Raw genomic sequence first — 23,829 nt, 5'->3', positions numbered from 1 at the left:
GCTCAAGCCTCATGAAGTTAAGATTGCAAGGTATTCTACCCGATTTAGTTTACCCATGGATAAACACCCGACCCATATAAGACAGGATCAAGAAATCTATTCCCGATGCGACCCAAGCACCAAAAAAATAAACACAAGCCAGGCCGGGAGACTGTACCTAATCTCAGGATGGAATAGGGCCGCCCTATCCACCGCAGCATCTAAAGCGCTGAAAACACCCGGATTTTACCCACTTGTCATAGAGCGCAGCCTCCTCACCAGTTCTTTACGGCCAAGGACCTCTTGCCGGCGACGAAGTCCTTGGAGTAGTCGGTGCCGATGTATCGTCCCTTGAACAGCCAGATGGCGAGACTCGGAAGCTTCCAGGTGCCCATCTGGCCCGTTGCCCTGCTCCGCCCGAGCGTGATGCCGGCGAGGACCTTGGTGTCGGCGACATAGTCGGCCGGCCTCGGCGCACCCGTGAGCTGCGCCTGGATGCTCTTGACCGCGTGCTGCGTCTGCAGATCCGCAATGCGTCCGTACCCGGGCTCGAGGTTGCCCACGTCGCCCACGACAAAGATGTTGTCGTGGCCCGGAACGCGCAGGCTCGCGTCCTGGTTCACGTAGCCCTGCGCGTCCAGCATGCTCGCCGGCAGGAACGACGTGTTGGGGATGCTGCCAACGGTAGGGATGTATGTGTCCGTCTCGAGGGTCGTGGTCTGACCGCTCTTGTCCGTGAGCTGGAGGGTCTTGCGTCCGTCGGGTCCAGTGCTCACGCTCGTGACTTTGGTGTTGGGGATCGTCTTGACCTTCATCCTATGCAGCTCGTTGAGCACAGACTTGCGGACGCTCTGGATAAAGGGGTCGCCGAGGGGCAGGTCGTCGTGGAAGACGAAGTAGACGTCCTTCTTGCCGTTGTACTCGAAGCCGATCTCGCCGACTGTCTCAGCGCCGGTAATGCCGCCGCCGGCGACGACGATGGTCTTGGCGTCGGCGAGTTGCTGGCGGATGCTGCTAAGGGCCCGTTTGGTCTCCTCCGTGGTGTCGAGTTCCTTCCACGGCATGTCCTCCTTGGCACGGGTGCCCGTGGCGATAACGACGGCGTCGTAGGCGATGGTCCGACGGGCGCCGTCGTTGGTGACGACAACGACGGTGTTCTTGTCCGCGCTGAGCGTCTCGGCCTTGCCGAAGACGAGTTCGTAGCTCTCCTGGGGGTACTGGGCGAACCCGGGCGCGATGGGCTGGAAGAGCAAGTCGTCGCCGAACTGGCCGGGGACGACGCCGCGGACGGAAGCGAACTTCCAGTAGCTAGGGAGGCGGGTGTGTAAGTGAATTGAAGCCTTGCATGTAACGGCGGCTGGGCGCAACGCTTACTGTTCAGAGTTGGGCGTCACCAGGATGACCTTGAGGTCCTTGACCAGTGGAGATGTGTGCTTCAAGACGTGGTGGGCAATGGGCAGGCCGGCCATGCCGGCGCCGAGAACCACGAGAGTAGGCATCTTTGTTTTTGATGATGGCGATTGGGCTTTGCTACTAGGTATTGAAGGGTGGTGTGGTGTGTTTATTTTTAAAAGCGACACCTCGGCACCTCGGCACCACGGGAAGCTCGATGGGTTGTGTTGCTTCGACAATTGTTTGGCCCTGTGAAATGTGCTGGGTTCTGGGTTTCCGATACGTTTCGAAACGTGTGGGCTGTAATCGTGAGAAGCTCGTAGCTCTGGATGGGCTGTCGGTTCGCACTTTGTCTGTGGCAATCCCCAAGAAGCAGAACTCACGGGTCGGGATGCAATTGCTTTATACAAACCTGACCCTGAGTGGCATCCCGCTAGAGCACGGCATGCTCAATCACTCCCCCTAGATCCCCGTCGCGGACTTGCGCCGCTGTGTAGCGCGGCCAAACGTTAAGGTTTCGATAGCATATCGTGTATGTCTATCCGTATTACGGAGCAGCCGCTCGCGACGGAACACGGATTAAACAGCGCCATACTGAAGACATCCGCCGGCGCCCCAATTGGCGTTTCTGTGTCTAAAAAGCCACTCCGCAAGGAAAGACTAGCGGGTGTAGTACCTATGCGCGCTGGCGCGCGCGCTGCGGAGCGGACTTTTCCAGCTAGCGGTGACATGTATCTAGGTACCCCAGTCTCACAAGCTTTGTTCTTGGTAGAGGCAGGTCGAGACGGGGGTGGGGTGCAACAGCGGCAGGGCGTGACGAGAGCACGTGACGCGGAGTATGCCTGGTCGGGTGGAGGGGAGTTTCTCCGCCTGGACTGCCGGGAGTCATCGCCGGTAGACGCCAATTTACAGATCGATCTGCTCCGTTTTCCCTGCCGGGTCCAGAGAAATCTCACCAGCATCATCCTGACCTTCCCCCCCCGGCGGGCGGCGTCTCGAGCCCCGCTTGCCCGTGGTGTTGGCACTTGCGCCGATCCTTCACACGGACTCATCGTTCGGCGGGTGTATCGGGATGTCATTGAGCAGGTCTAAGTAGCTCATCCAGACTAAGGTGGCACGATTGGGTGGCTCTCCAACGGGGCAGGTCATTAACACGGGACGAGAGGCCTTTTTCGTGTCGCGTATGAACTTGGGGGTTTTTTTTTTCCTTTTTTTTTTTTGGTTGTATCGACATGCTGCTCTACACTATGTACTTCTGGCATCCATTCTTCAAGACCCCGGGTTCAATCGCCGGCCAGAAAGGAACAAAGATACATTTAGGTCTCTTTCACGAACCCTTACAGCAACCCTACTTCCCGATCCAGCGCCTAGACTGTTGTACAGAGCGTAGTTTACAACAAAATAACCAGCGAGCCAACCAGACACAAACCTACGGAAACAAGGCCGAGACCCGAGCCGAGGCTGAGAGCACCTGCGCGAGCGGGGCCCGACGGCAGAGCGCTTCCCGATGACGGCGCGGTGGTGCCGGGCATGGGCATTGACATGCCCGGAGGCATCGACATCCCCGGAGGCATCGACATCCCCGGAGGCATCGTCATTCCCGGGGGCATCGTCATTCCCGGGGGCATCGTCATTCCGGGGGGCATGCTCATTCCGGAGGGCATGCTCATTCCTGGAGGCATGCTCATTCCTGGGGGCATACCGGGCATACCGGGCATACCGGGCATCGTGGGAGTGCCAGAGGATGTGGGCTTCGGCATCGGCTGCATGGACATGGTGCTGTTAACCTTAGTGCCGCCTCCTGAGGGTAAACCCTGTCCGGCACCAACGGGCCCGGGGTTAGTGACGCGGAAGAAGTCGCCGGCAACGACCTTGTCCTGAAGCCCGGCGGCCATCAGGCCGTTCATGACGTTGAAGTCGCGGCGGTTCTGGGCGGCGCCCGAGAGGGCCGTGAGGCCCTGCTGCGTGATCGTGGTGTGGTCGACGACGACGAGGGTGTACCTGTGGCTCAGGGGCTCCCTCGCCGGCGGGTTGGGGCCGATGTACGGCGCGAGAGCCGCCGCATTCATCTTGTTCTGCAGGATGTAGACCTTCTCCGGCCCGGCAGTCGTGTTGAGCGTCACGGGCGCGTCGGAGGACATCAGGCCCGTCTGCATCCAGTGGAGGAGAGTGCCCGTCCTCGGCGGCTGGTTGGTCGGGACGTCGATATCCACCATTATCACCGCGTACTGTCCCTTCAGCTGCGTCTGCGTTGCGATCGTGGGTTGAACTTGGCTAGCTATTAATCACGAGTCAGACCGCTTGTCCGTCCTTCATTCGTTCGGTCCTGTCTATCTGGACGCTTACAGTCTCTAGGTAGGTTCGCGCCATCCAGCGCCGAGATGCCTCCGAAAGAGACGATGAGAGGGGTCTGCGAGGTGGGCATGAAGCCGTTGGGGGTGGCGGCCGACGTCAACGTCGCCGCCGCCAGTACAGCAATGGCCTTGTACAGCATCATTAAAATAACAGTAATCTGGAATGAGTGTAGAGTAGTGAAAAGTCGCTGCTCAGTTAGAATCGAAAGTGAAAAAGAAGGGATATAGGAGAAGAAAACAAGCACACCAACGGATTCCGTCCTCTATCTCGTTTAACAGGGAGGGAAGACAGTTTTGATCATACGACCACCGCCTAATGGAGGGCGACCCGATAAGGCATTTCTAGGGCGCCCTTTGGTTCTTATTTCGCCTCAACTATAACTTCGGGGTCATCCGTGGGCGCGGAAACATTTTCGACCGAAGATGAAACACGGCCTCAGCACTGTTGTTACAAGCGTAAGTGCATGCTGCATGAAGCATTGGCCGCGACCACCACCCTCTTCCTGGTGACTCTTGAGAAATGCAGGTTGGGTGGGAGGGGGGAGGGGGCCTGTACCTGCTTCATGCAAATGAACGAATCCGAACAGGTCTAAGCCGCCACTCCCGAAGCCGAGTTTACGAGGCTCTACAAAATTTAAAGAAAACCAGCCCTCCTTGTTGTTCCTGGCCTGACGTAGGTTCCTCGGAACGAAGCTTGTTCCCTTGCGGGCCAACCATGCGCAGCGTCGAGCATGTTTCCATGGAACACGTCGTTGATGGGCCTCCCATCCCCCTCCCCTCTGATTGAAACATTGATGCTTGGGTTCCTTGGCGAAATCTATACAAACAAAGCTTGGCGATTCTTCTCGCTGGGAGACACGTAAGATGGGATGCTTGTGCGACGTCGGCATAGTTTCTTGACTTAGTCCGGGGTCTGTGTGTTCTATTCGCGCTGCTTGTAGTATTCGTAGTCGTAGAGGGCAATCCGTCGACGACCAGCCAAAAACTGCATTGTTCATATTCAAACAATGGCGTGTTCTTGTCGATGGCTTCCAGTTGTAATCCCATGACCCCAGCAAGTTTTGCTGCAAACCAGAGGTCAGAAACTAAGGTATGGTTGCAAGGCTGTCTATCTCTCTTAAGGTCTAGAGATTATAAACGGAGAGTTCTGGCCGCCCTTCTGGGGGGAGGGGGGGATATGATGGCGCTGCGGCTGGGACAGCCCTACCACCAGCAATAGACCGCATGAAACAACGGCCTTTTGTTTCCGATGCTCGGCTTCCGGAACCACGGAGATTCTTTTCCCTCGCTAATGGCCTCCGTGGGCACACATATAACCCAAACGAGGATGCCATCTGAAAGCTCTCACGACCGCGCACTTTTACAGAGACCAGACCGAAAAAAATACTTGAGGGTGCCAAGGCAGGGTTGCTGCTCATCGGCGGTCCGCCTTGATGTGTGACCGTCACGTTTCGCTATTACAATTAGAGATTGGAGAGTGAAAGTCTAACACTTGGGGGTATCTGATGAATCCGGATGAGGATCCACAACTTTAACTGTTACTAAACCAAGGGCACGGACAATGACCAGCTGTTTATCCGAGTCAAGCAATGGTCTTTTGACCCGTGATTGCTGCCTTGTAATACATCAGCGGCCGCGCAAGACCCGCGCGCAGAGTGCATACCGTGGTATGTATGGGGTTGTCGCCAAATATCAGTCAAACAAAGAACGTTGGTTTTGAGTCCCTAGCGCCTATTTGAGGGCGTCTCCCCTCGAGGCCAACCAGACGAGTCTACAAGACTGATCGTCGGTCCTCGGCGCAGTCGGTGAACGCCCTTCCCTCCGTGTTCTGACATGAGCCGAACTGCAACCACCGCCTCTCGAGTGATTTATATGCATGCAGCGATCGACAACACAATCAACCGTATGGTGTCTCCCGCCCGAGCACCATCACTCGTATACTCTGTGTGTCAGGATGAGTCCTCAGGCCCGTTGGGCAGATGAGCCCATTGTTGAACTGCGAGAACCCTGTGGTGTTTCGGTGCCGGGCTGCCAACAAGATGGAGGTGGGACGTCGGAATACCCAGAGGGTGCCGTTCAGCTTGCGCTTCCAGGATGTCTTTCGATGTATCGCACACCCGCCTTCAAACATCGTTAGGGCGGGGTGGGCGGGGGACCAGCAACAGATCGTCTACATGTCGGGTAGTCGTCAAAGGAAGACGCAAGGGCCTCATAGCAGAACCAGACGAGAATCACCGTCCTCTTTCCTTCACTGTTATCTCGTCTACCCAGTCGTTGAACGAGTCTCGGGCTTATCCGGCGCAGATGGCTGTCTGGGAACGGAAGCACTTGAATGGACGCCGCCGGGCGGCCGATACCATGCCTGCCCTCTCCACATCGACATCTGGCTGACGAAAAAGGCGGCACACCTTAAGTACTTTCCCACACCACTCCCACAGTATGGGCAGTGTTAAAGTATGCAATCTTTTTTTGTCAACAGGGTGATCCGGCGAGCATCCCAGGAGCGCATCCCATGTGGGCAAAGTTCAAGATACCGTGTCATGTTCGATGGGCCAAGTTTCATCCGAAGGACCCATCCGCGTGGCCATAGAGGAGAAGGTTGGGTTGTGTGTCACTCGGAGGGGTGAAGTTGGATGAGGCAGGAATAGATGCGCCCGCCGCTTACACGGCCAGAGCTGCCGGCGGGGCAGCCTCTTCAACTGGCAACGGGGGGGCTACATCCTTCCTATGATGCAAGCATCACCTGCGCCAGCGAGCGCCAACCATCAAATAGCTTAGAACAAATACCCTTCGAACTATCATTCGACAAAGCATCGGGCAGCAAGTGCTTACCACTCATTGCGTACTGGAATCACGTAATGAATCTTGGCCAATGAAACATAGATTGTGGCTTTGGAAAGATGAGATATCTGATGGCTTGGTGAGCGAGACGGAATGGTATGAAAAAAAAAACACGGAAATATCTCTCTCGCTCTCTGAACTCACATAGAAAATGTAGCTGGGACCCAAAATAGAGACTCGAATCACTCTCGGTAGGTATACGAGAAGGAAAACTCATGGAAAGGCCCCCCTATACTCATCTCGGAGTAGATAGATGTTGCAGAAGCCGGAATCTAGCCGAATAATCAGGCAGCATACGGCCTTGAACTAATAGAAATGGCTGATAGTATTAGCTGTTCATTGATTTGCTTTCTTTCTTTCTCTCTTTTTTCTTTGGCAGTAACAAGACATTTGACCTAATACTGTTTATGAAGATGGCCCCAACGCTCTCACTAGATACAGCCTTCCTCTCTCTCTGATAACACAAACCATGGACATAAGATCATGGCGCGTTGCCGGATTACGGAGTAGCAAGGATGTATGATAACACTGAACAAACGGGAGAGTAAGTATTCTCTCCCGTTTGTTGAGTATAGGATCGTGACTGCAACATTTGAAAAGTAACGGTTGATGGATTGGCCTCGAATACGTTTCAGGGGCGACTCGTTCATGCTCATATCATACTGCTGTGTTTTCCGCAAGCCGAGTGCTGATTCGAAGTGGTGCTTTATAGTAGAGCCTTAGGGAAGCACGCTATATCGTGTCTTTGTCAAATGTCTTCTAAACCTCTTTTTAGTCCCTAAATTCTTGAAGATGCTTCGATGGCGGATGATGCCCTCTCTGATTGTCAAAAGGTCTGTACTGCTGCGTTATGGAATAAGGATTCGCCAGGGAATCCAGAAACGGCAAGTGATGATGCCTATCCATCTTACACGGATACACAGCCGATATGCTTCCACAATGGTTGTCGAATGGTCGTCGAAGAGTGATTGTACCATTAACGTGGCTCTCTTCCGTCTACAGAGGAGGATAATGAGGACAGGAAACAAGGTAACAGGTCAAATCTGTAAGTAAATGCTCGGCATGAATGCCACCTATACCGGTCGTATTCCCGAGCTGCCAAACTGCCTAGGAAGTCAATCTCGTACGATCGATATTTCGTCAAACACCCCCGTTTTCGGACAATTTCGGGCAATGGAGTTTATCGATGGCAACATCGTGATGGTGCCGGCGCTGCTCTGCCGACTCGAATATGCACTGGCTAAGGGGTAAGTCGAAGGGGAGGCTAAAAACTGAACAGCTTACAACAGAGTCCCGAGGAACCCACAAGCATGACTGCATGATACCGGAGATAGTATCCACCAAGATGTCATCGAGGTGTGTTCGTAGAGCCATGATAGCGTCTTCTGCGGCTCCAGCTATACCTACACCAGTCCTCTTTCGAGGGGGTAGGTGGCGTCAACGTACTTCACTGCTGAGAGTGATCTGGCGAATTTGAGTACACAGGGAACTTGAAGCCGTCATCTTACATAAACCTAGCCTCACAAGTATCTGTCCGGTACCATGGCGACTGTTTGAATATGGACCGCCCATGGCGAAGGACAACTGAACAGAAAGAAAGCACAGGTGATCTGGTACTGTGAGGGAACTTCAGTAACCGAGAGTCCTTAGCGTACCATAAGACCATCCGCAAAACTGTGGACCAGGTCGAGATCTCGATGTCAAATGAGGGGGCTAATACCGGGTAGCTGCCTTTACCGTACCGTGACTCTCGTTACTCGAGGCATTCAGGGAGGTCTCGCATACTGCAGGAGGAAAATACGTGGTATGGTGACGGATGGGATCGCCGTGAGCTCAACATCAGCCAACCACCAAAAAAACGGTTGTTGGTGAGAATCCCGGTCACAACGAGCCCGCCTCGTCGAGAGCCCAGCCGAGTAGGACGCAGTGATTCCGCTAGCACCTCGCAGAGAGGCGGGAAAGAAGCACGTTGGCCATCGTAGTTCCAGGATTAAGCTCGGTGTTGTTGCTATCCTCTTTGCTCCTTCATCGAACGCCGTTGTGGCTTAGCGACGACTTACCCCGGGTATAGTCACCGAGGTCGGTGTGCGTGGAACTTGATGGGCAATGTGGTGCGCGAAGGGTAGGTCTCAGGCAGCCCTTCATTGTCAACAGAAATCGGCCGGGATAGATTTGCAGGAAAAAGGGGGTCAAGGTGTTTGGGAAACTGCTACCTCTGGGTATAACATCATTCATGACGTTTCGGGAGCTAGCTTCTCCTTCCCCAGTTGCCCAGCACTCCATCCCGGGCCAGACAACGATGTCATTGTGCCTGTCGACTCGCTCACTACCAGGCTATCGTGTGGCTCGTGTTGTAGCCGAGTTGGGGACGCGGGAGCGAAAGGCTTCTAGCCATCCTTTTCGGCCGGGTGTAATACAGGGGCCATTTGCTGGGCATGTTGCCACCAACGACCATCCGTCCAGACTAAAGTAAAGGAAGGAGATCTGATTTCATGTCGCAGACTCTTTGGGCGTAGCAGTGGCAGGTGGAGATGAGGATGAGGTGAGGCATGGCGTCATCACGTGTGACGGGAGGCGGTCCAAACACCAAAAAAACACAGCTGTGTTCACATCACATTGTGTCGAGCGTCCAATTTCTTTGGACCCGGTCAGATAGCGTCAGGGTCTCGATCCTTGGCGCGTCTAGGTTCTCCGTCTGAAGCTGAGGCGAGTTTATGGAGTGTGTGTGGATAGTCAAGCGAGTGATGCAGGTGGCGGGAATTGCTTCATGGGTGGCCACTTCCGTCGACGCCGACAGGAGGCTCTCTCTCGTTCCGAAGGTGGTTGCAAAGGTCGCACGATACGAGCCGTGGCAAGGATTATAGCGCAAAGAAGAGGAAAAGAGGGATGTGAAGGAAGCCCGGCCGTGTGTGTATGACGGGAAGCAACAGCCTCAAAGGGGTACGGGAGCCGCGTGCCAGCCAGAAGGGTGCAAATCTGAAGATCTAGAGGAGAAATGGATCCGGTGTGCCCCATCCGCGCCTCGTGGAACCCGGTCTGGGCGTTTGGATTAACTTGGGAGCACAGTGCCGGTGTGTCGTTGTGTGATGCGATGAGGTCGTCGCGCGTGTCGTTCCTTCCCTCCTGTGACGGAATGATCCAGCGTTTGAGAAGAGGGAGGAACACTTTGCCAAAACGCTACTAGACGTAGGGAGGGAGGAAAACGCTCATCCCAGAGCCATGATTGGCCTACAAGGGTGGCCGACCGTCGGACCGGGATGCGGATGACATCACGCGGCGCCGCATTAGTGGCGCTAGGTGACTTCACACAGCGTCTGATTGGCAAGACCTTACGACACCCAACCACCACACGACGTAGTGTAGTGTAGGTAGCTGGGGGCGAGGCCGTAGCTAGCAGAGGGAAAGCTGACGCACAGAGGGAGAAGGAAAGAATCGTCGTCTTTCCGTCCGTCAGCCTTGACGTCTTGACACATCCTATGGAAAGTCTGTCACTTGTCGAACGGTGTCTCTGTCAGTCGCTACGGATCCGTCCTGCCACAGTTCCATCATTTCCCCCGCTGCGTACAACCTCCCCCCCCCTCCTCCCCGTCTTTCTTACGTGACGGAGTGCTACGTACCAGGAATTTTCCGTCAGAGCTCACCCTCGCAGCTGTCTCGTCACCGTCAAGGGGGTCCGTCAATCAATGCCTTAACCCGTTGTTTCGGCTGCTTGGGATTTGCGCAAACTCGCGCCTGTCTCTTTTCAGATCTCGTTTGGCCTTCCGGGCCCTCGATGCATCCATCCATCCCCGCGAAAGCGGTGGAAATGCTCTCACTTGAAGAAGAAGAACTGTCACCAATCTCTCGGTGAGTGTCGAATCGCTGCCGAATGTGGCCTACCGTAGCTGCAACCCTGCTTCACACGCTCATATTTCCTCCGCTCCCCGGCTCCGCAGTGGTTCGGGCGGAATTGTCCCAACATTGCTTATCAACGTACCTGGCTCATTCTTCCCACCCGTATCTGAATAGCTTCGACATGGTCTAGATTGAGTGGGTCGCTTGATTGAGTGTTGTGGTAGACAGTGATAGTTTAGACAGCAAGGGGGGGGGGGGGGGGGGGGGGTTACGATAAGTGAAGAGAAAAAAACAACCCCGACACCCTGATGGGGCGCTTAGACCATGAGAAGAGCAGTAAGAGCGAATTTAACGTTGCTTCCAAAAGGGGGATGGGAAATTGAGGCCCAAGAGGACCGAAAATTCAGATCTCGTGGCCATGGCAAATGAACAAAATCCCATCCCATCCTGGTGGTGGGCATGAAGACAACTTAGGAAATCCCGCCGGGTACGTTCTCCGGTACGTATCTCAGTGATCAGGAGAGCATCTCCACAAAAGATGGAAATCATACCAATGACAGATTACTGTTAGTGGAGACTCTGGGCCCCTAGAGTTGCAAAATAGTGCGAATGGCTTCAGATTTTGGCGCCCAAAACTGAGAGATGGGGGGATATCCGTGCCCTTGTCGTTGACGACGACGTACTATGTATGTATGCCCCACCCCACCCTGGCGCAGGTCGGGGGGTGCAGTACGCGAGGCGCACTGCGACCGACTCAGCGTCGCAGACCCACCTGCCTTCTTGATCAAACGTCCACCCCGGGGTCCGGCTGACAGGCACTTCGGCCAATGACGTCTGTTCCACCCGCCGATCTTTTGACGACAAGTCCTGCTTGGTCGCCGCCTGGCCGCACCGCCGTCTGTCTTTTCCCGCACTTGGCTACTCGAGCTAGAGCACTCTACCCAAGACTGACAGTCGATCTCGCACCTTGCTACCTCCACAAGTCTGCCCTGTTATTTGTTATTGCAGAGGGCAACAGCCCCTTTTCACTGCCTAGTTTTGGTGGTCAAGTGCCAAACCACGCATGCACAACCGCCAGCATCCTTCTCGCGCAACCTGGCTTGTGACCTGGACCCCTTTGTAATCGCCCGTCGTCGACTTTGTCTGCGACTGCCGCCCAATTTGGGTTTCCAAGGTATCCCCGGTACCACGTTTCTATCCCCCGGGCGGAAGATACCTACATACGGTAACGTGATATGGTGGAAGGCCAGCCCAATATGGGTCAACCCTCCATTGGTTCTGGGGAGGTTTCAAGTTTTCGATAATGCGCTTGTCTTTAATCCTACGCGATGCTTGGTTCGCGGGCGCGCTAGGAAATCAAGGGTCCAACACACACATTGCCGGTCTTGCCTCGTGAAGGCGCCATGTTCGAGACAATCCCTTCGCTTGCGTCCTTGTCTTGACCGTCTCTACGTGACGCCATGTCTGAGGATCCCCTCATGCGGCCGTCTTTCAAGGGCCTATCGGTCCAGACAGACAATCCCAACGCCAGAGGATCACCTCTGTCTTTGTCCGACCCCGCGACAAGCTCAACAGCTCCCCAAAAGAGAGAGCTGTGGCCAATAATGACATGGTATGTGACTTCAGTCTGGACACTGATCAGCAGGGTCTTTCCGTTCTCAACCGGCCCACATCGACTTTGCTCAGTCCCATACTCGCAAGAGGGCCAACCCTGTCTGACCCTGTGGTTGTGTCACCGGTACCTCTCTCACTGCATCATCAGCCCTGTCCGTGGCAAAGGCATACTGTCTGCTTGATTGGTCTCTCGGTCATGACCCTGGCTCAGTTACGCCATACGGTATAGACCTTTGCCTGGGGGTTAAGCAACCGCTAAGACACCGTCCACCACCGCCGATCACTCGCGGATTGAGCAAAGCGGGAACATGCAGCAGCTTTGAGGTGGGTGAGAAGGGCCAATTCGGATGAGGGTGTGTTGTGCTCCCCTCCATCCGCCCGCCTCCGCCTCTCTAGGCATCTGAAAGGAAGGGGGGGCGTGGGAGAACTAGAGCTGCGAACCTGCTAATGACGGGCCCTGTGTTTTGTCAGATGGGCGCACGCTTGCTCGCCAAACCCACCCCATCTTGCCCAGCTTTACCCTACGTTTGTACCTACCTCGCTCTCCACGACAAGGCTTCGCCGTGCGATGGCCCTTTTCGCCCCCTTTATTTTATTTTATAAACCCAGGACCATTCCTGCCTTCTACCCATTTTAGTACTCCCGTTTCATCAGCATCCAGCTACAATAACATCTCCCACACCGTCTCAACAACTCATTCACCATCCACCACCAACTTCAGCTTCATCTTTTTATCACTACCACCACTCTCATAACACTCATCATTAAAACACTCAACTCTACAACCACTAAGGCACTCGGAAAACCTTGCCCATTTCAACTAGTCGACGCTTACGAGTCTCTTTCACAAAAACCTCAATTTCAACTTAAAACCGCACTCATGAGCCCCTCCACCATGCCCGCTCGCCAGGACGCCTACTCTGTCTCCATTCCCGTCTCCCCTCCTCCTCCGTCAGACATCTCTACCTACATGCGCTCGATGCACCAACACACCAAGCGACAGATGGAAGCTGCCAACCGTTCGTCCACGCGGAGGTCCGGTGGGCGCACTAGCTACCCCCGCATGAACGGTCACAACAACGAATCTTCGAGCCCCGACTACAGCTCATAAATTGTTATCCGAACAGTACGAACATCAACACCGGTTTGGTGATTCACTGGTCGATGCCTCGTACGTCATCTTTACAGATGGCTGGCACATTATTTTACAGCGACTAGCGTGGTGAAGAGTTGAACGACGCAGCAAACTGGCATATCTGTCTTATGACAATGTGTGCGCTCGTCGGAAACACCTTGGTATGGCGATCTGGGCAACATAGCATCACACGGCGTGAGAAATCTTGTACATAAATAGGTTTGTTTTTTTGTTTTTATTCCCGTGGGCATTGGTCTGCAAGGCGTTTGGGGTTCGGGCCACCGGGTGTTGCAAGGCTTGAGGGAAAAGTTGAGCTTGCAATGTCCATGAATTATGATAAGATCGAATGATACTAGGAGCTGTTCAATCGCTACAATTAGCTCTGCACCGTTTGAATTCGCTCATCACTCATCCCACGTGAATTCAACATGAATAGATTCCCCTGTAAAGGCAGCCTGAAACAGATGGATATTCCACTGGGGAATTGATCTTCCATGGACCTTCTTGGCCCTCGTCGCCCCTCGCCGCTCGCAGCGGGAGCCGACGCTGGGAAAGGTGTTTTTGCTCCCGATTTCCGCATTTTCTCTCTCTTTCTCTGTCTTGAATCTGTACCTACACCGTGACGATATCGTGTCATCATTGACGTCAGGGTTCCCCAGACCGACGGACAGTCCGCCCGGGTCGAAACAGTCACATCGCGGTCTATGCAGGATACACCTGTTCCCCATCACGTCTATTTTCCTCCTGTGTACGGGTTCGCAGTTCGCGTCCCATCCATCCATCCTTGTACATCAATGTCGATCGAATCCGGCAACACGCGCCCGTACCCCTGGCCCCGGTTGGAGTGGCCTTCGGTCCCACGGGACAAATGACCCAGGGAGCCCGCACGTTCTCGCCGAACCTTTTAAGTGTCGTTGCCATTCAATGATTTCAATGCGACCCTACGGGGGGCCGCCTTGGATCAGTGTCTCGGTTCGATGATTTCAATCATCGCACTTTCAAAATACGCAAGGCCGAAGTCTAACCAGCCACGGCGCTGTATTTCCTAGGCAGTGATCGACGTTACTGGGCAAGGGACAGAAGGTAAACTCGGCCGATTAAAAAAATAAAAAATAGAGGGGCGAGGAATAGTGATAGACACAGGCAAGGCCGCAGCCGGCATCCCTAGAGCACGACCGGAAAGAAGCGAAAGACTTTGTGATGGGCGTCCCGAGTCCCGGTTTCTTGATCGTAGTGCGGGGGGGTTGGACCGTTCCGTGCCATTGCGCCCAAGCTGCTGCGTAATTCACGCGGTTGCACGTCATCTTCTCGAAAACGCATAGGGCTGGTGACTCTGGGGCTTATTTTACTTCGAGGCATGGCGTTTCGGAAACGGGGGGAGGCATCCGCACAGACGACGAGCCAAGTGAAGCATTGTGAATGGGGCCCGGACGTTTAGGTTTATTGGGACCGTCGAGTGTAAAACTCCTAGGGGGGTCAGGAATTCTGCAGCCACGCCTCCTTCAAACTAGCGACGGCTTCTTCTTGATGCCAAGCGCCGCAGAGTAGTCCTTCTTCTTCTTCACCACCCGCTTGACCGGAGGCGGTGGCGGCGGCATTGTCGAAGTATCCCTCACGGCCCTCGCTTCCGCGGTCTCCGTCCTGTCCCCTGACCCTGATGATGTAGCCGCATCGCCGTTAACTCCCGCCTCAGCGACATCACCATCGTCATCGATAATCTCTTCCCCAAGGTCCATCAGAGAGGCCCTCTCCCGCGCAGCAGCAAACGCTCTCCTCGCGGCCTCCTCATCCTCCCTCTCCAACCTCGCCTTCTCCTCATCCTCGGGCCGTACAACGTACTCGGAGAAGTCGATACCGTCCTTCTCTGACCGCTGAATGCGCGCGTTGCGCTGCCGAATCTCGTCGAGTGCGTCCGCAGCCGCCATCTCCCTTCTTGCGTCCTCGTTCTTGGCCTCCAAGTCCGCCATCGCGTTCTTCTCCTCCTCGCCCGCGGCCTCGGCCTCCTCACGCTCCAGTCTGTCCAGCCTTTCGTCGACACTCTCCTTCTCACCCTCCTTGTTACGCCAGGGCTCCATGTTGCGCAGCGCGCCCTTGACCACGGCATAGTCGGCGATCTTGGGGTCCGTCCTGAAGATAATTTCCGCCGAGCATCTAGTGCATTTGATATGAAAGCGGTGAATCTGAATGTTGAGATACCTTTCTGCTTGGTTCGTTTCTTTTCTGCTGTTGAATTTTCTTCCCTTGTAGATGTACTGCATCGTCAGTCAGTATGCGGAGTATCGTTTAGAAGGTCACTTGGAGAGGTTCGAAGTCTTACCTCTCCGCATGTTGTGCACTTCATCGAGAACGGTGCCATGATGCGGACTGTTTGGACCTTGGGGCCGGTCTGCTTCGGTCCACGCTTGCGCGTGAGAGAAGAGGGATCGAAATCCGGGGGGTAGTACTTCTGGAGCACTTTGCGTTCGGACATGTTGGGCGAGTCTGCTGATTAAGTAAGAGTAAGAACCGACGGTAGTTGTATCGTATAAGCGGCTGAGAAATATGGACGCGAAGGGGTGGTGGAACGTTTAGCGCAGTCAGAATCAACTGTTGTCATAGAGAAGGAACGAGGTCGTCGCGAAATCTAAGTGGAAGGCAACAAGCGCGCAGCTGTGGCGTATGTCACTGATGGTGGGGCTCCGAGTTTGATAGCGACTTATCGGCTTGCCGGAAGAACCAATAGTCCGGTAATTACGGTGAGCAGCCACCATCTGCCATCCGTTTTACTTCAACCGTTCCGCAGTGCTACCGTGAAACTTCACGATCATGAGACGGTTTATCCATGATTGTCAACATCATCTTCCGGTTTACTTTCGTTTTTTTTTCGTGATACGGAAGATTGACAGATCGATCTGGAAAGCGACATACCGTGCTGCGCTGATTTTGCCGAGCCTGTACTAGCTAGCCTCCTCGTCGCCAAAGACCCCCCCCCCCTTAAGAGTGAAGTCCCTGGCGCCGACAGTTGACGAGCCTCATCAACACACAACCACTAATTTCCCTGTCCATGCGTCTGGGTTGAAGATTTATTCCCATCCAGGCCTGATTAAGCGCAACGATGAGAGACTGGCTTGAGCTTCAGTTTCCCAAGTTGTCCCTCTTCTTTCGCCCTGGTTTCCTGGTTCTCGGGCACCAATGCAACCTCAACTCAAAACGTCGACGGCTACCGTGAACTGATGAGATGTGGACACCGGGCTCCTTAGAGATGAAGTGGATAGGGAACCAAAAGCAGGCCTCGCAAGTGTACCAGTGTGCCACCGCTATGCTCGATAGAATGCAACCCCCCCACCGCACGAGGAAAAAAGTTGGATATGGGGACCCTTGGCCTCACACTCCTATGTCAACTACAACGCCCCACCGTCGATCTTGCTTGTTCCAAGTTCGAGGCTGGCCAGAAACCAAAAAAGTTGGCAATATTGACACCGTCCCCTGACGGACAGGGATGGGCAGTGCTTTAATGCATTTTGTTGCAATAACATGGGAAATCAACGCTGAGTGGCATCGTGAAGACGGGAAGATACCAGATTTCCAAACCTTCTGGAAGGAGCGGCCTCGTCGCGAGCGTGTCCCAGGATGGACGAGGCATCATGATTACCATGTCTGGAACACTTCCCGTTGCGATGTGTGTGTGTGTGTGTGTGTGTGTGTGTGTGTGATCACTCGAGCAGCGGCGGCGATCTGAACTAGCGCTCACCTGTAAAATGGACAATGGAACAACAGCAGTTGGTCAAGGCCGGCCAGAGTCCCGGACAGCAGGACCGCTTCTGCTGCTTTACAGTCGGTGACCGTTTGACTCCATGTGACTCACGCGTTAAGCCGCCTCGTGACACAACACCTGGCGTTGGCCGGTCAGCTCAACGACGGATGCAATTCAAGGAATCCCATGTCGATCCTATCCTGCCCTGGCACTTGTGAACTCTAATGGCATTGCGGGTCTTGAGACCAAGTTCTCAGGTCGACACCCACGCCCCTACCGTTTGGTAAGGCCTTCAAGCACCTTCCTTGATACCCACCTCCAACATTTCGGCCAGAAGATCCCATTTCACAGCGGCCTCGTCGCTTGTAGCCCTGGCAACCCCTCGCAGGCCTCCACAGACGAACCTTAAATGCCTCTCAAAGTCCGCCTTAATCTCCTGTAGGCACTCTTGATAGGCCTTGCCTGCATTGATTGCACCTCTTTTGGACCTGTCTCTGGAGTCCATAGCACCGTCATCGTCGCTATCCTCGGCGTAAACTACTGGTTTCCGCCGGCGGGGGCTTGCTTTCATCGGCGAGGACATGATGGAAAGGCGGGATAGTTCCTGTGCTTCCTCCGCCTCCTCGGCGACGCTAGCGCTCTGTGCGTCTTCTAGCCTCGCGGCTAAGTCCATAATGTCCAGTATGCCACCCCTGATGGGATCCAATTTCTTGCCGAGGCAGGCTGCGTCGACAACCTGCTTCACGAAAGTAGCATGGAGTCCGATCATAGCATCCACGTCATAGGCTTGCCGGAGACTTCGATACAGAGTTTCCGTGTAAGGGGCCAGGACCAGCGTTGCCAGGTAGGTCTGAATACAGTTGCAAAACCACATCAACTTGGAGCGAAGGAGGTAGTACAGCGCTCGGCTGCCCCAGATATCTCTGCGGGAGGCCAACTCATCAAGTATCCGGTTACGTTGGATAAGACCGACAGCGCGCCTGGTTTGCATTAGTAGCGTAAAAACCGCCTGATATTGAGCGATTGTGTCCTCGGTGACTACCAGCTGAACCGGCCAGGGCAGACGATACTGCAAGACAAGTTCTGGCAGGGCTGTCCGTATCAGATCGCGAGCAGCTACAACCGACTTTTTCTGACCCTCAAGCCGGACATTGACGAATAGCCGAGTAGCGTCAACGCGCAAGGAGAAGGCCTCCTGCGCTAGCCCACTCAAAGAGTATCTGTCGTGCCAATCAGGACGAAGGGCGTCCAGCCGCGCAAAGACACCTTTGCAGAATTCGTCCGCCGCCGCCCCGTCAGCCATCAGGTAGAGTTGTTGCAACGCTTTCATGTTTGCCTCCAGTCCACAAGAGTCAAACAATGCCTGTTTAAGGGTCTCGGAAGTTGCACGGTACTTGCTTTGCATCCAGAGGTTGAAGGACGAGGTAAAAAGTTCAGGAAACGGCGCCAGTTCCAACCCGGGTGGGCAGATGGTGTCGAACGTAAGAGGGGGTTCTTCCTCATCCCAAAGCTCGCGAAGCGATTCGAATTTGCCAAGATGTTTTAGTACGACAATGCTCTTCCCGGCCGTGAACACCTTTCCAACGCTCGGCTGCAGGAAATTGGGCGCGTGAAGCACACCGTCAGACGTTCTTCTCAGCTTGAACTGTTCTTGCCAGACCTGACGAAGCGGCACTTGGGTCGGCGATTCCGATACGAAGAAGACCTTGTCTCCCGGCATTAGTTGTCCTTCTGACATCCAGAGTCGAATCGGTCGAAGATAGACTTGGAAGCAATTGAAGAATATTCGCCCCAGTAATTCGTACGTTGTATCTCGTCCTGAAAGCTGGGCAATGCCAATCTCATCGTAAATGAGCTCCAAGAAGCGAAACGCGCCGCCATTTGCGGGTTCGTAGAGCTGTCGCACGATCTCGGAAAGAGACCTCAGCGGTTCCAAGTGAGGCCTGAGTTCTTCCAAGATTGCTGCCATGCTGACGACTGTGTCTTCTCGTGCTACTGCCAGTCGCTCCTGAATAGCCGATATCTTCTTGTCAAACGACTGCAGACTAGCCAAAACGTTGTCGCGAAAGACTTGGAAAAGAGGCGCCGTTTGCGCCCTCTTCGAGAATGAACGCAGTAGGAAAAGCTGACGTCCACTTTCAGCGAAGCAAGTGATTAGAGCCTTGTAGGTATCCCAAGCGACGCTCAAGATTTGGTACGCTGGATCAGGAATACCGTCTTTTAGGAATAGTGTCGTCGGGAGACCTTGGAGCATGAACAGAGCTTCCCTTGCCGCTTGAAATTCGGTAATAGGTACCTTATGTTGTCGTGCCGATGACGCAGTCTTTGCTTCTGTTCGCCAGGCCTGGCTGTCCTGAACATCTTTTAGAGCCGCTTCGTCGGAAGAGATAATCTCGAGGTCCTCCGGTCGCTTGCTGGGCGAGGGGTCGAGTGTTGATAGTGACGTGACGTCGGATTCGCTCGATGTTTCTGACTTCAAATCGCCGTATTCATCGCCAGAGTTATCGCTGTAATCGATAGACTTCCATATGTCGGCCTCTTCGTTCCAGCCATCCTCTTTCGCAATCTCCTCCCATCTAAGCGGCGGTTCAGTATCCTCTTCGGGTTCCTTCAAGAGTTCTAGATCGCTCAGCCGAGTCTTCTGCGTCGGTCGGTCCGCTAGCTCGAGAAGGAAATGTAAGATATCGGGATGCCACTTCGTTCGAAACTGTGACAGTGCATCGAGACGTTCTCTAAAGGCATCTGCCAAGCCTTCGCGATGATGGACTCGAAAGCGCTCCTCGAGCCCAACGAGCTGGCTCTCGACATCGAACTGGTTGGTCCGCAAGAAGCTGTGGTATCTCACGCTGCGCAGTGCAGACTCGCGCAATACATTGAACCTCTCCCGACTGATTTTCTGTGCATGATGTTAGCGACGGGCCGAACTGCATCCCATTGCTTAAGTTGAAATGCGACATGAGACGAACTGTCTCCTACCTTGTCTGCTGTCGATGTGATGACCTCGACAAGCTCGTCGGTCAAGGCGCCGAGCTTTGCAGCAAATGCCATGATTTTCCGAAAGAGCTGAACCGCTGGCGAGTGGTTCCGAGGCTTAAATCACCGACGTTGGGCATTGAAGATGCGTATGGATTATTCGCATGGCAAAAGACGCGTCCATTGGGGCTTTGCGACAGTTGATGCGCGACAGGCAGTCGGGATGCAGGGCGGAGGGGCCGCGGGGGGGTGCCGCCCTCTCTTCTTATCGTTAGCACACAGGGGTGAGATTACTGGAGCAGTCGCCCATAGGCCTCGATCCTCTCAATACTGTGCGCTAATTGACAAATTACATGGGGGTGACATCAGCCTCAACCAGCCAACGACCCGGGAACGATTGGCATCAAGCCCCTTTTTCGAATTTTACGCGTCGCAATCAACCTAGCCTGGTAGTTGGCAAATCTTCCTCCCACACCTCTCGGCGACCCTCAAAAACGACGGCACGAGCCGCTACCGAGAATTCCCACTATCCGACCTCGACGACCTGGCCTTTCCGCTAGTCATCGACACTCGCGCGGACCTCGAATCTGACAGCACCCGAAGGGTCGACATCTGGGCAGACGCTACCATATTGAGATTCCTAGCTCGCATTTGAGCTTTCACCCACGATGGCGGTCGCCCGGCCAGTTCGAGCTCTGGCCTTAGCTGCCGTGATGCTATGGTGCTTCTTTCTTTACCAGATATTTGGTCCTGAAAGGCCGATAGGCCAGAGGCCAGTGCGCTACGACAATGGACGGGACCCCAACCTTGATCGTGAGTTGCGCCTGCAAAGCATGCAAGCACCTTGCATAGATGGCTAATCATCGAGTCTCTTCACAGCAACCGGGGAGCCTCCAGGTATTTTGACGTACGCCTCCGACAAATATGCCCCCGACGCCAAGGACTCTGCGCGCATCAACGCAACTTTGCTGGCGCTGGTCAGGAACGAGGAGCTGGATGGAATGATCCAGTCGATGGTCGACCTCGAGAGCACATGGAACCATAAGTTCAACTACCCCTGGACCTTTTTTAACGAGGTTCCTTTCTCCGACGAGTTCAAGAGGAGGACCCAGGCTGCCACCAAGGCCGAATGCAGATACGGTAAGCATTTGCGAATAGCCCCGGCGCGACGCTTGCACTGAACCTCGCATATAGAGCTTATTCCCAAGGAGCATTGGGACATGCCGTCATGGATCAACAAGGACCTCTACGAAGAATCCGTCAAGATCCTCAAGGAAAACGATATCCAATACGCCGACAAGGTCTCGTACCACTCGATGTGCCGCTGGAACAGTGGGATGTTCTACAGACACCCCGCCCTGCAGCACACCAAGTACTACTGGCGCGTTGAGCCCAATGTTCATTTCTTCTGTGACGTCGACTACGATGTCTTCCGATACATGCAGGACAACAACAAGACATACGGCTTCACCATCAACCTTTACGACGCACCCAAGTCGATCCCGACGTTGTGGCCCGAGACCGTCAAGTTCCTCGCCCAGCACCCTGAATACCTTCACGAGAACAACGCCCTGGACTGGCTCACTGACAAGACTCACCGGCCCGAGAATAACGTGAACGCAAATGGCTACTCCACCTGTCACTTCTGGAGTAACTTCGAAATCGCCGATATTGACTTCTGGCGCAGCCAAGCGTACGAGGACTACTTTCAACACCTGGACCGCGCCGGGGGTTTCTTCTACGAGAGATGGGGCGATGCCCCCGTCCACAGCATCGCTTTGGGTCTTTTTGAGGACAAGTCCAAGATTCATTGGTAAGTTCTGCCAAACTAAACATGGGAGGGTGCAAGATTAACACGCGTCAGGTTCCGAGATATCGGATACCAGCACATCCCGTTCTTCAACTGCCCCAACTCGAACAAGTGCAAGGGCTGTGTGACTGGCCGCTTTACCGACGGTGAGGCTTGGTTGCACAAAGACGACTGCCGCCCGAATTGGTTCAAATATGTCGGCATGGACTAGTTGAACGACCTTTCTGTGAGGGACGGCTGCTGTTCATATTAATTTGTTTGGTTGGCACCTATTGGGCGATTTCCAGGAGGCATCTGGGTACAATGGTGTTGGGCGTCTGGGGAACATCCATACGTGTGTAAAGTACCACGGGGTCAGAAACGGACATGACTCTGTATGATTTGAGTAGATGAGGCTAGAAGTATGTACGTCTTAAGAACAAGTGAATATTCTTCCAGTAGCTGCCGCATTCTGATGCTTGTATGCGTAATGAAACCCGCCACTATAGCGAGCCAAAGACGGTCGCTACTCCCAACGTGCCTCCGATGCAGAACTGATCCCCCCATCCGTCGTCCCTCCAAGTTATGCAGCTGATTACGTTACTCCTCTCCTTTGCCTTGCCGTCTTTTCCCAGCATCTTCTTCGGCTCGAATCCCTCTGGACAGGGCACCCTCACGGTGGCAACCAGCCTACCCGTTAGCAGATCCCACGCCCACATCTTACCATCGCCGTTCAGCCCCGCCGGCCCCGTGCCGGCAGTCAGCTCGTCGCCAGCAATGACGTACTTCTCCTTACCGCCGAGCACGGCCTGCACCCGCAGCTCCTCGTTCCTCCACCCGCCATCTGCATACGTCTTAAGGCACGTCCCGCTCTCCCTATCCATCAACCGGATCTTGCTGTCCAGCGAGCTGACCAACATGGCCTTCCCATCGCGCGTGAGCCTCAGGCTCGTCACGCTCGCGCCGATGACATCCGTCACGCACCGCCCCATGCGCACGTCATAGCTCCTCACCCTGCCGTCCACGCTGCCCGCCACGATCTCCACGTCCCGCACCGCGAGCGCCGTGACGGCGTCCTTGGCCTCGTCGAGAACCTGCACGGGCTTGGCCGAGCTGGACTTGGCGTCCCACACGCGCACGCTCGTGTCGAAGCCGGCCGAAACGATGAGCGAGTCGGCCTCGCCGGCGAAGGAGACGCAGTTGATGCGCGCCGTGTGGCCGTGCGCGTTGCCGCCGAAGCGGCGCGTCGTTGTGGCCGTCGCGACATCCCAGAGGAAGACGGCGCGGTCACCACCGGCAGAGGCAAAGCGCTCGTTGTCCGATGAAACGGATAGGTCAAGGACTTCGTAGCCGTGGGCGGCGTAGGTCTGAATGAGGCGGCCTTCTGGAACTATCGGGGTAGTCCCTGGCGGTCTCTTGCTGGTGATGGTTGTCCCGTAGCGCGCGGGCTGGTCGTGGGATGCCGGGTTGTAGAGTCTGATGTTGCGGTCTGCTGAGCCGGTGAGGATATAGGTGCCTGGAGAGGCAGAGTACGTGACGGCGTGAACGGGTCCTGTTGGAAGTTAGGGATTAGATTCAATGAGGTAGGTATAAGTTCCAGTGTTGATCGATAAGCACATGCCACTCTCATCAAAGTCGACATAACTCACTCACCATTCGAGCCCAGCAGGTGAGCGACCGGCCTGTCAGGAAACGACATCTTGAATGGTCAACAATGTGCCCATCACTGAATTCTTCTTCTTAGGGAACTTTGTGAGATGGCATTTCTTCTTGACCTGAGCAGTTTAGTCACAAGTTTCCATCTTGTTCCCGTGTGAGAAAGGCAAGGAACGATGTTCTCCAAAGTTGAGTGAGCAGGAAATGCCCATTTGCTTGGATCGGTTTAGTGCATATCGAGTATCCACAGAAGTCAATTCCGGGGATTTGGAGGAACCTGCCAACCGCTACGATGACCACCAAAAAAGACGAGCACGGCTACTTGGCCGTAGCACTAACACTTTCCTCACCCTTCCCTCTTACTCCTCTCAACTTGAAGAACACATTCCTTGCTCCTAACTCTAGTCCCGAACCTGACCATTAACCCTAGCATCTAATCCAACATATCTTTCCTCTTTTTTCTTTACGCTAGTTTCTCAAGAGTGTACTTTGTAATGTGAGTGAGTCTACATGGGGGAAGTGTTAGTAC

The 23,829-nt window shown here is 54.5% G+C and overlaps 8 protein-coding genes across 8 annotated transcripts; 3 read left to right on the top strand and 5 right to left on the bottom strand.

Moving 5' to 3' along the window:
* Positions 1–254: 254 nt before the first annotated feature.
* On the bottom strand, positions 255–1,478 carry GLRG_03030 (uncharacterized protein; the record flags this gene model as incomplete). The annotated part of the gene is made up of 2 exons (XM_008093715.1): positions 255–1,287; positions 1,354–1,478. 2 exons carry the CDS (start codon positions 1,476–1,478, stop codon positions 255–257), a joined length of 1,158 nt encoding a protein of 385 aa, XP_008091906.1.
* Positions 1,479–2,762: 1,284 nt separating this feature from the next.
* Positions 2,763–3,865, bottom strand: GLRG_03029 (uncharacterized protein; the record flags this gene model as incomplete). Its single annotated transcript, XM_008093714.1, has 2 exons — positions 2,763–3,649; positions 3,718–3,865. 2 exons carry the CDS (start codon positions 3,863–3,865, stop codon positions 2,763–2,765), a joined length of 1,035 nt encoding a protein of 344 aa, XP_008091905.1.
* A 3,754-nt stretch (positions 3,866–7,619) lies between these two features.
* On the top strand, positions 7,620–7,880 carry GLRG_03028 (uncharacterized protein; the record flags this gene model as incomplete). The annotated part of the gene is made up of 2 exons (XM_008093713.1): positions 7,620–7,813; positions 7,856–7,880. The coding sequence occupies 2 exons, from the start codon at positions 7,620–7,622 to the stop codon at positions 7,878–7,880; spliced, it is 219 nt and encodes a 72-aa protein (XP_008091904.1).
* A 5,029-nt stretch (positions 7,881–12,909) lies between these two features.
* GLRG_03027 (uncharacterized protein) lies at positions 12,910–13,125 on the top strand (the record flags this gene model as incomplete). Its single annotated transcript, XM_008093712.1, has 1 exon — positions 12,910–13,125. One exon carries the CDS (start codon positions 12,910–12,912, stop codon positions 13,123–13,125), a length of 216 nt encoding a protein of 71 aa, XP_008091903.1.
* Positions 13,126–14,651: 1,526 nt separating this feature from the next.
* Positions 14,652–15,619, bottom strand: GLRG_03026 (uncharacterized protein; the record flags this gene model as incomplete). The annotated part of the gene is made up of 2 exons (XM_008093711.1): positions 14,652–15,401; positions 15,467–15,619. The coding sequence occupies 2 exons, from the start codon at positions 15,617–15,619 to the stop codon at positions 14,652–14,654; spliced, it is 903 nt and encodes a 300-aa protein (XP_008091902.1).
* Positions 15,620–17,174: 1,555 nt separating this feature from the next.
* Positions 17,175–19,930, bottom strand: GLRG_03025 (Spc97/Spc98 family protein; the record flags this gene model as incomplete). Its single annotated transcript, XM_008093710.1, has 2 exons — positions 17,175–19,778; positions 19,859–19,930. 2 exons carry the CDS (start codon positions 19,928–19,930, stop codon positions 17,175–17,177), a joined length of 2,676 nt encoding a protein of 891 aa, XP_008091901.1.
* A 593-nt stretch (positions 19,931–20,523) lies between these two features.
* Positions 20,524–21,876, top strand: GLRG_03024 (glycolipid 2-alpha-mannosyltransferase; the record flags this gene model as incomplete). Its single annotated transcript, XM_008093709.1, has 4 exons — positions 20,524–20,668; positions 20,735–20,995; positions 21,050–21,668; positions 21,720–21,876. The coding sequence occupies 4 exons, from the start codon at positions 20,524–20,526 to the stop codon at positions 21,874–21,876; spliced, it is 1,182 nt and encodes a 393-aa protein (XP_008091900.1).
* Positions 21,877–22,147: 271 nt separating this feature from the next.
* On the bottom strand, positions 22,148–23,343 carry GLRG_03023 (WD domain-containing protein; the record flags this gene model as incomplete). The annotated part of the gene is made up of 2 exons (XM_008093708.1): positions 22,148–23,196; positions 23,298–23,343. 2 exons carry the CDS (start codon positions 23,341–23,343, stop codon positions 22,148–22,150), a joined length of 1,095 nt encoding a protein of 364 aa, XP_008091899.1.
* Positions 23,344–23,829: the final 486 nt, after the last annotated feature.

This window comes from Colletotrichum graminicola (assembly GCF_000149035.1).
Source record: "Colletotrichum graminicola M1.001 genomic scaffold supercont1.9, whole genome shotgun sequence".
Taxonomy (NCBI): domain Eukaryota; kingdom Fungi; phylum Ascomycota; class Sordariomycetes; order Glomerellales; family Glomerellaceae; genus Colletotrichum; species Colletotrichum graminicola.
The sequence above is the reverse complement of the archived record's forward strand: the minus strand, read 5'-3'. Positions and strand labels throughout refer to the sequence as shown.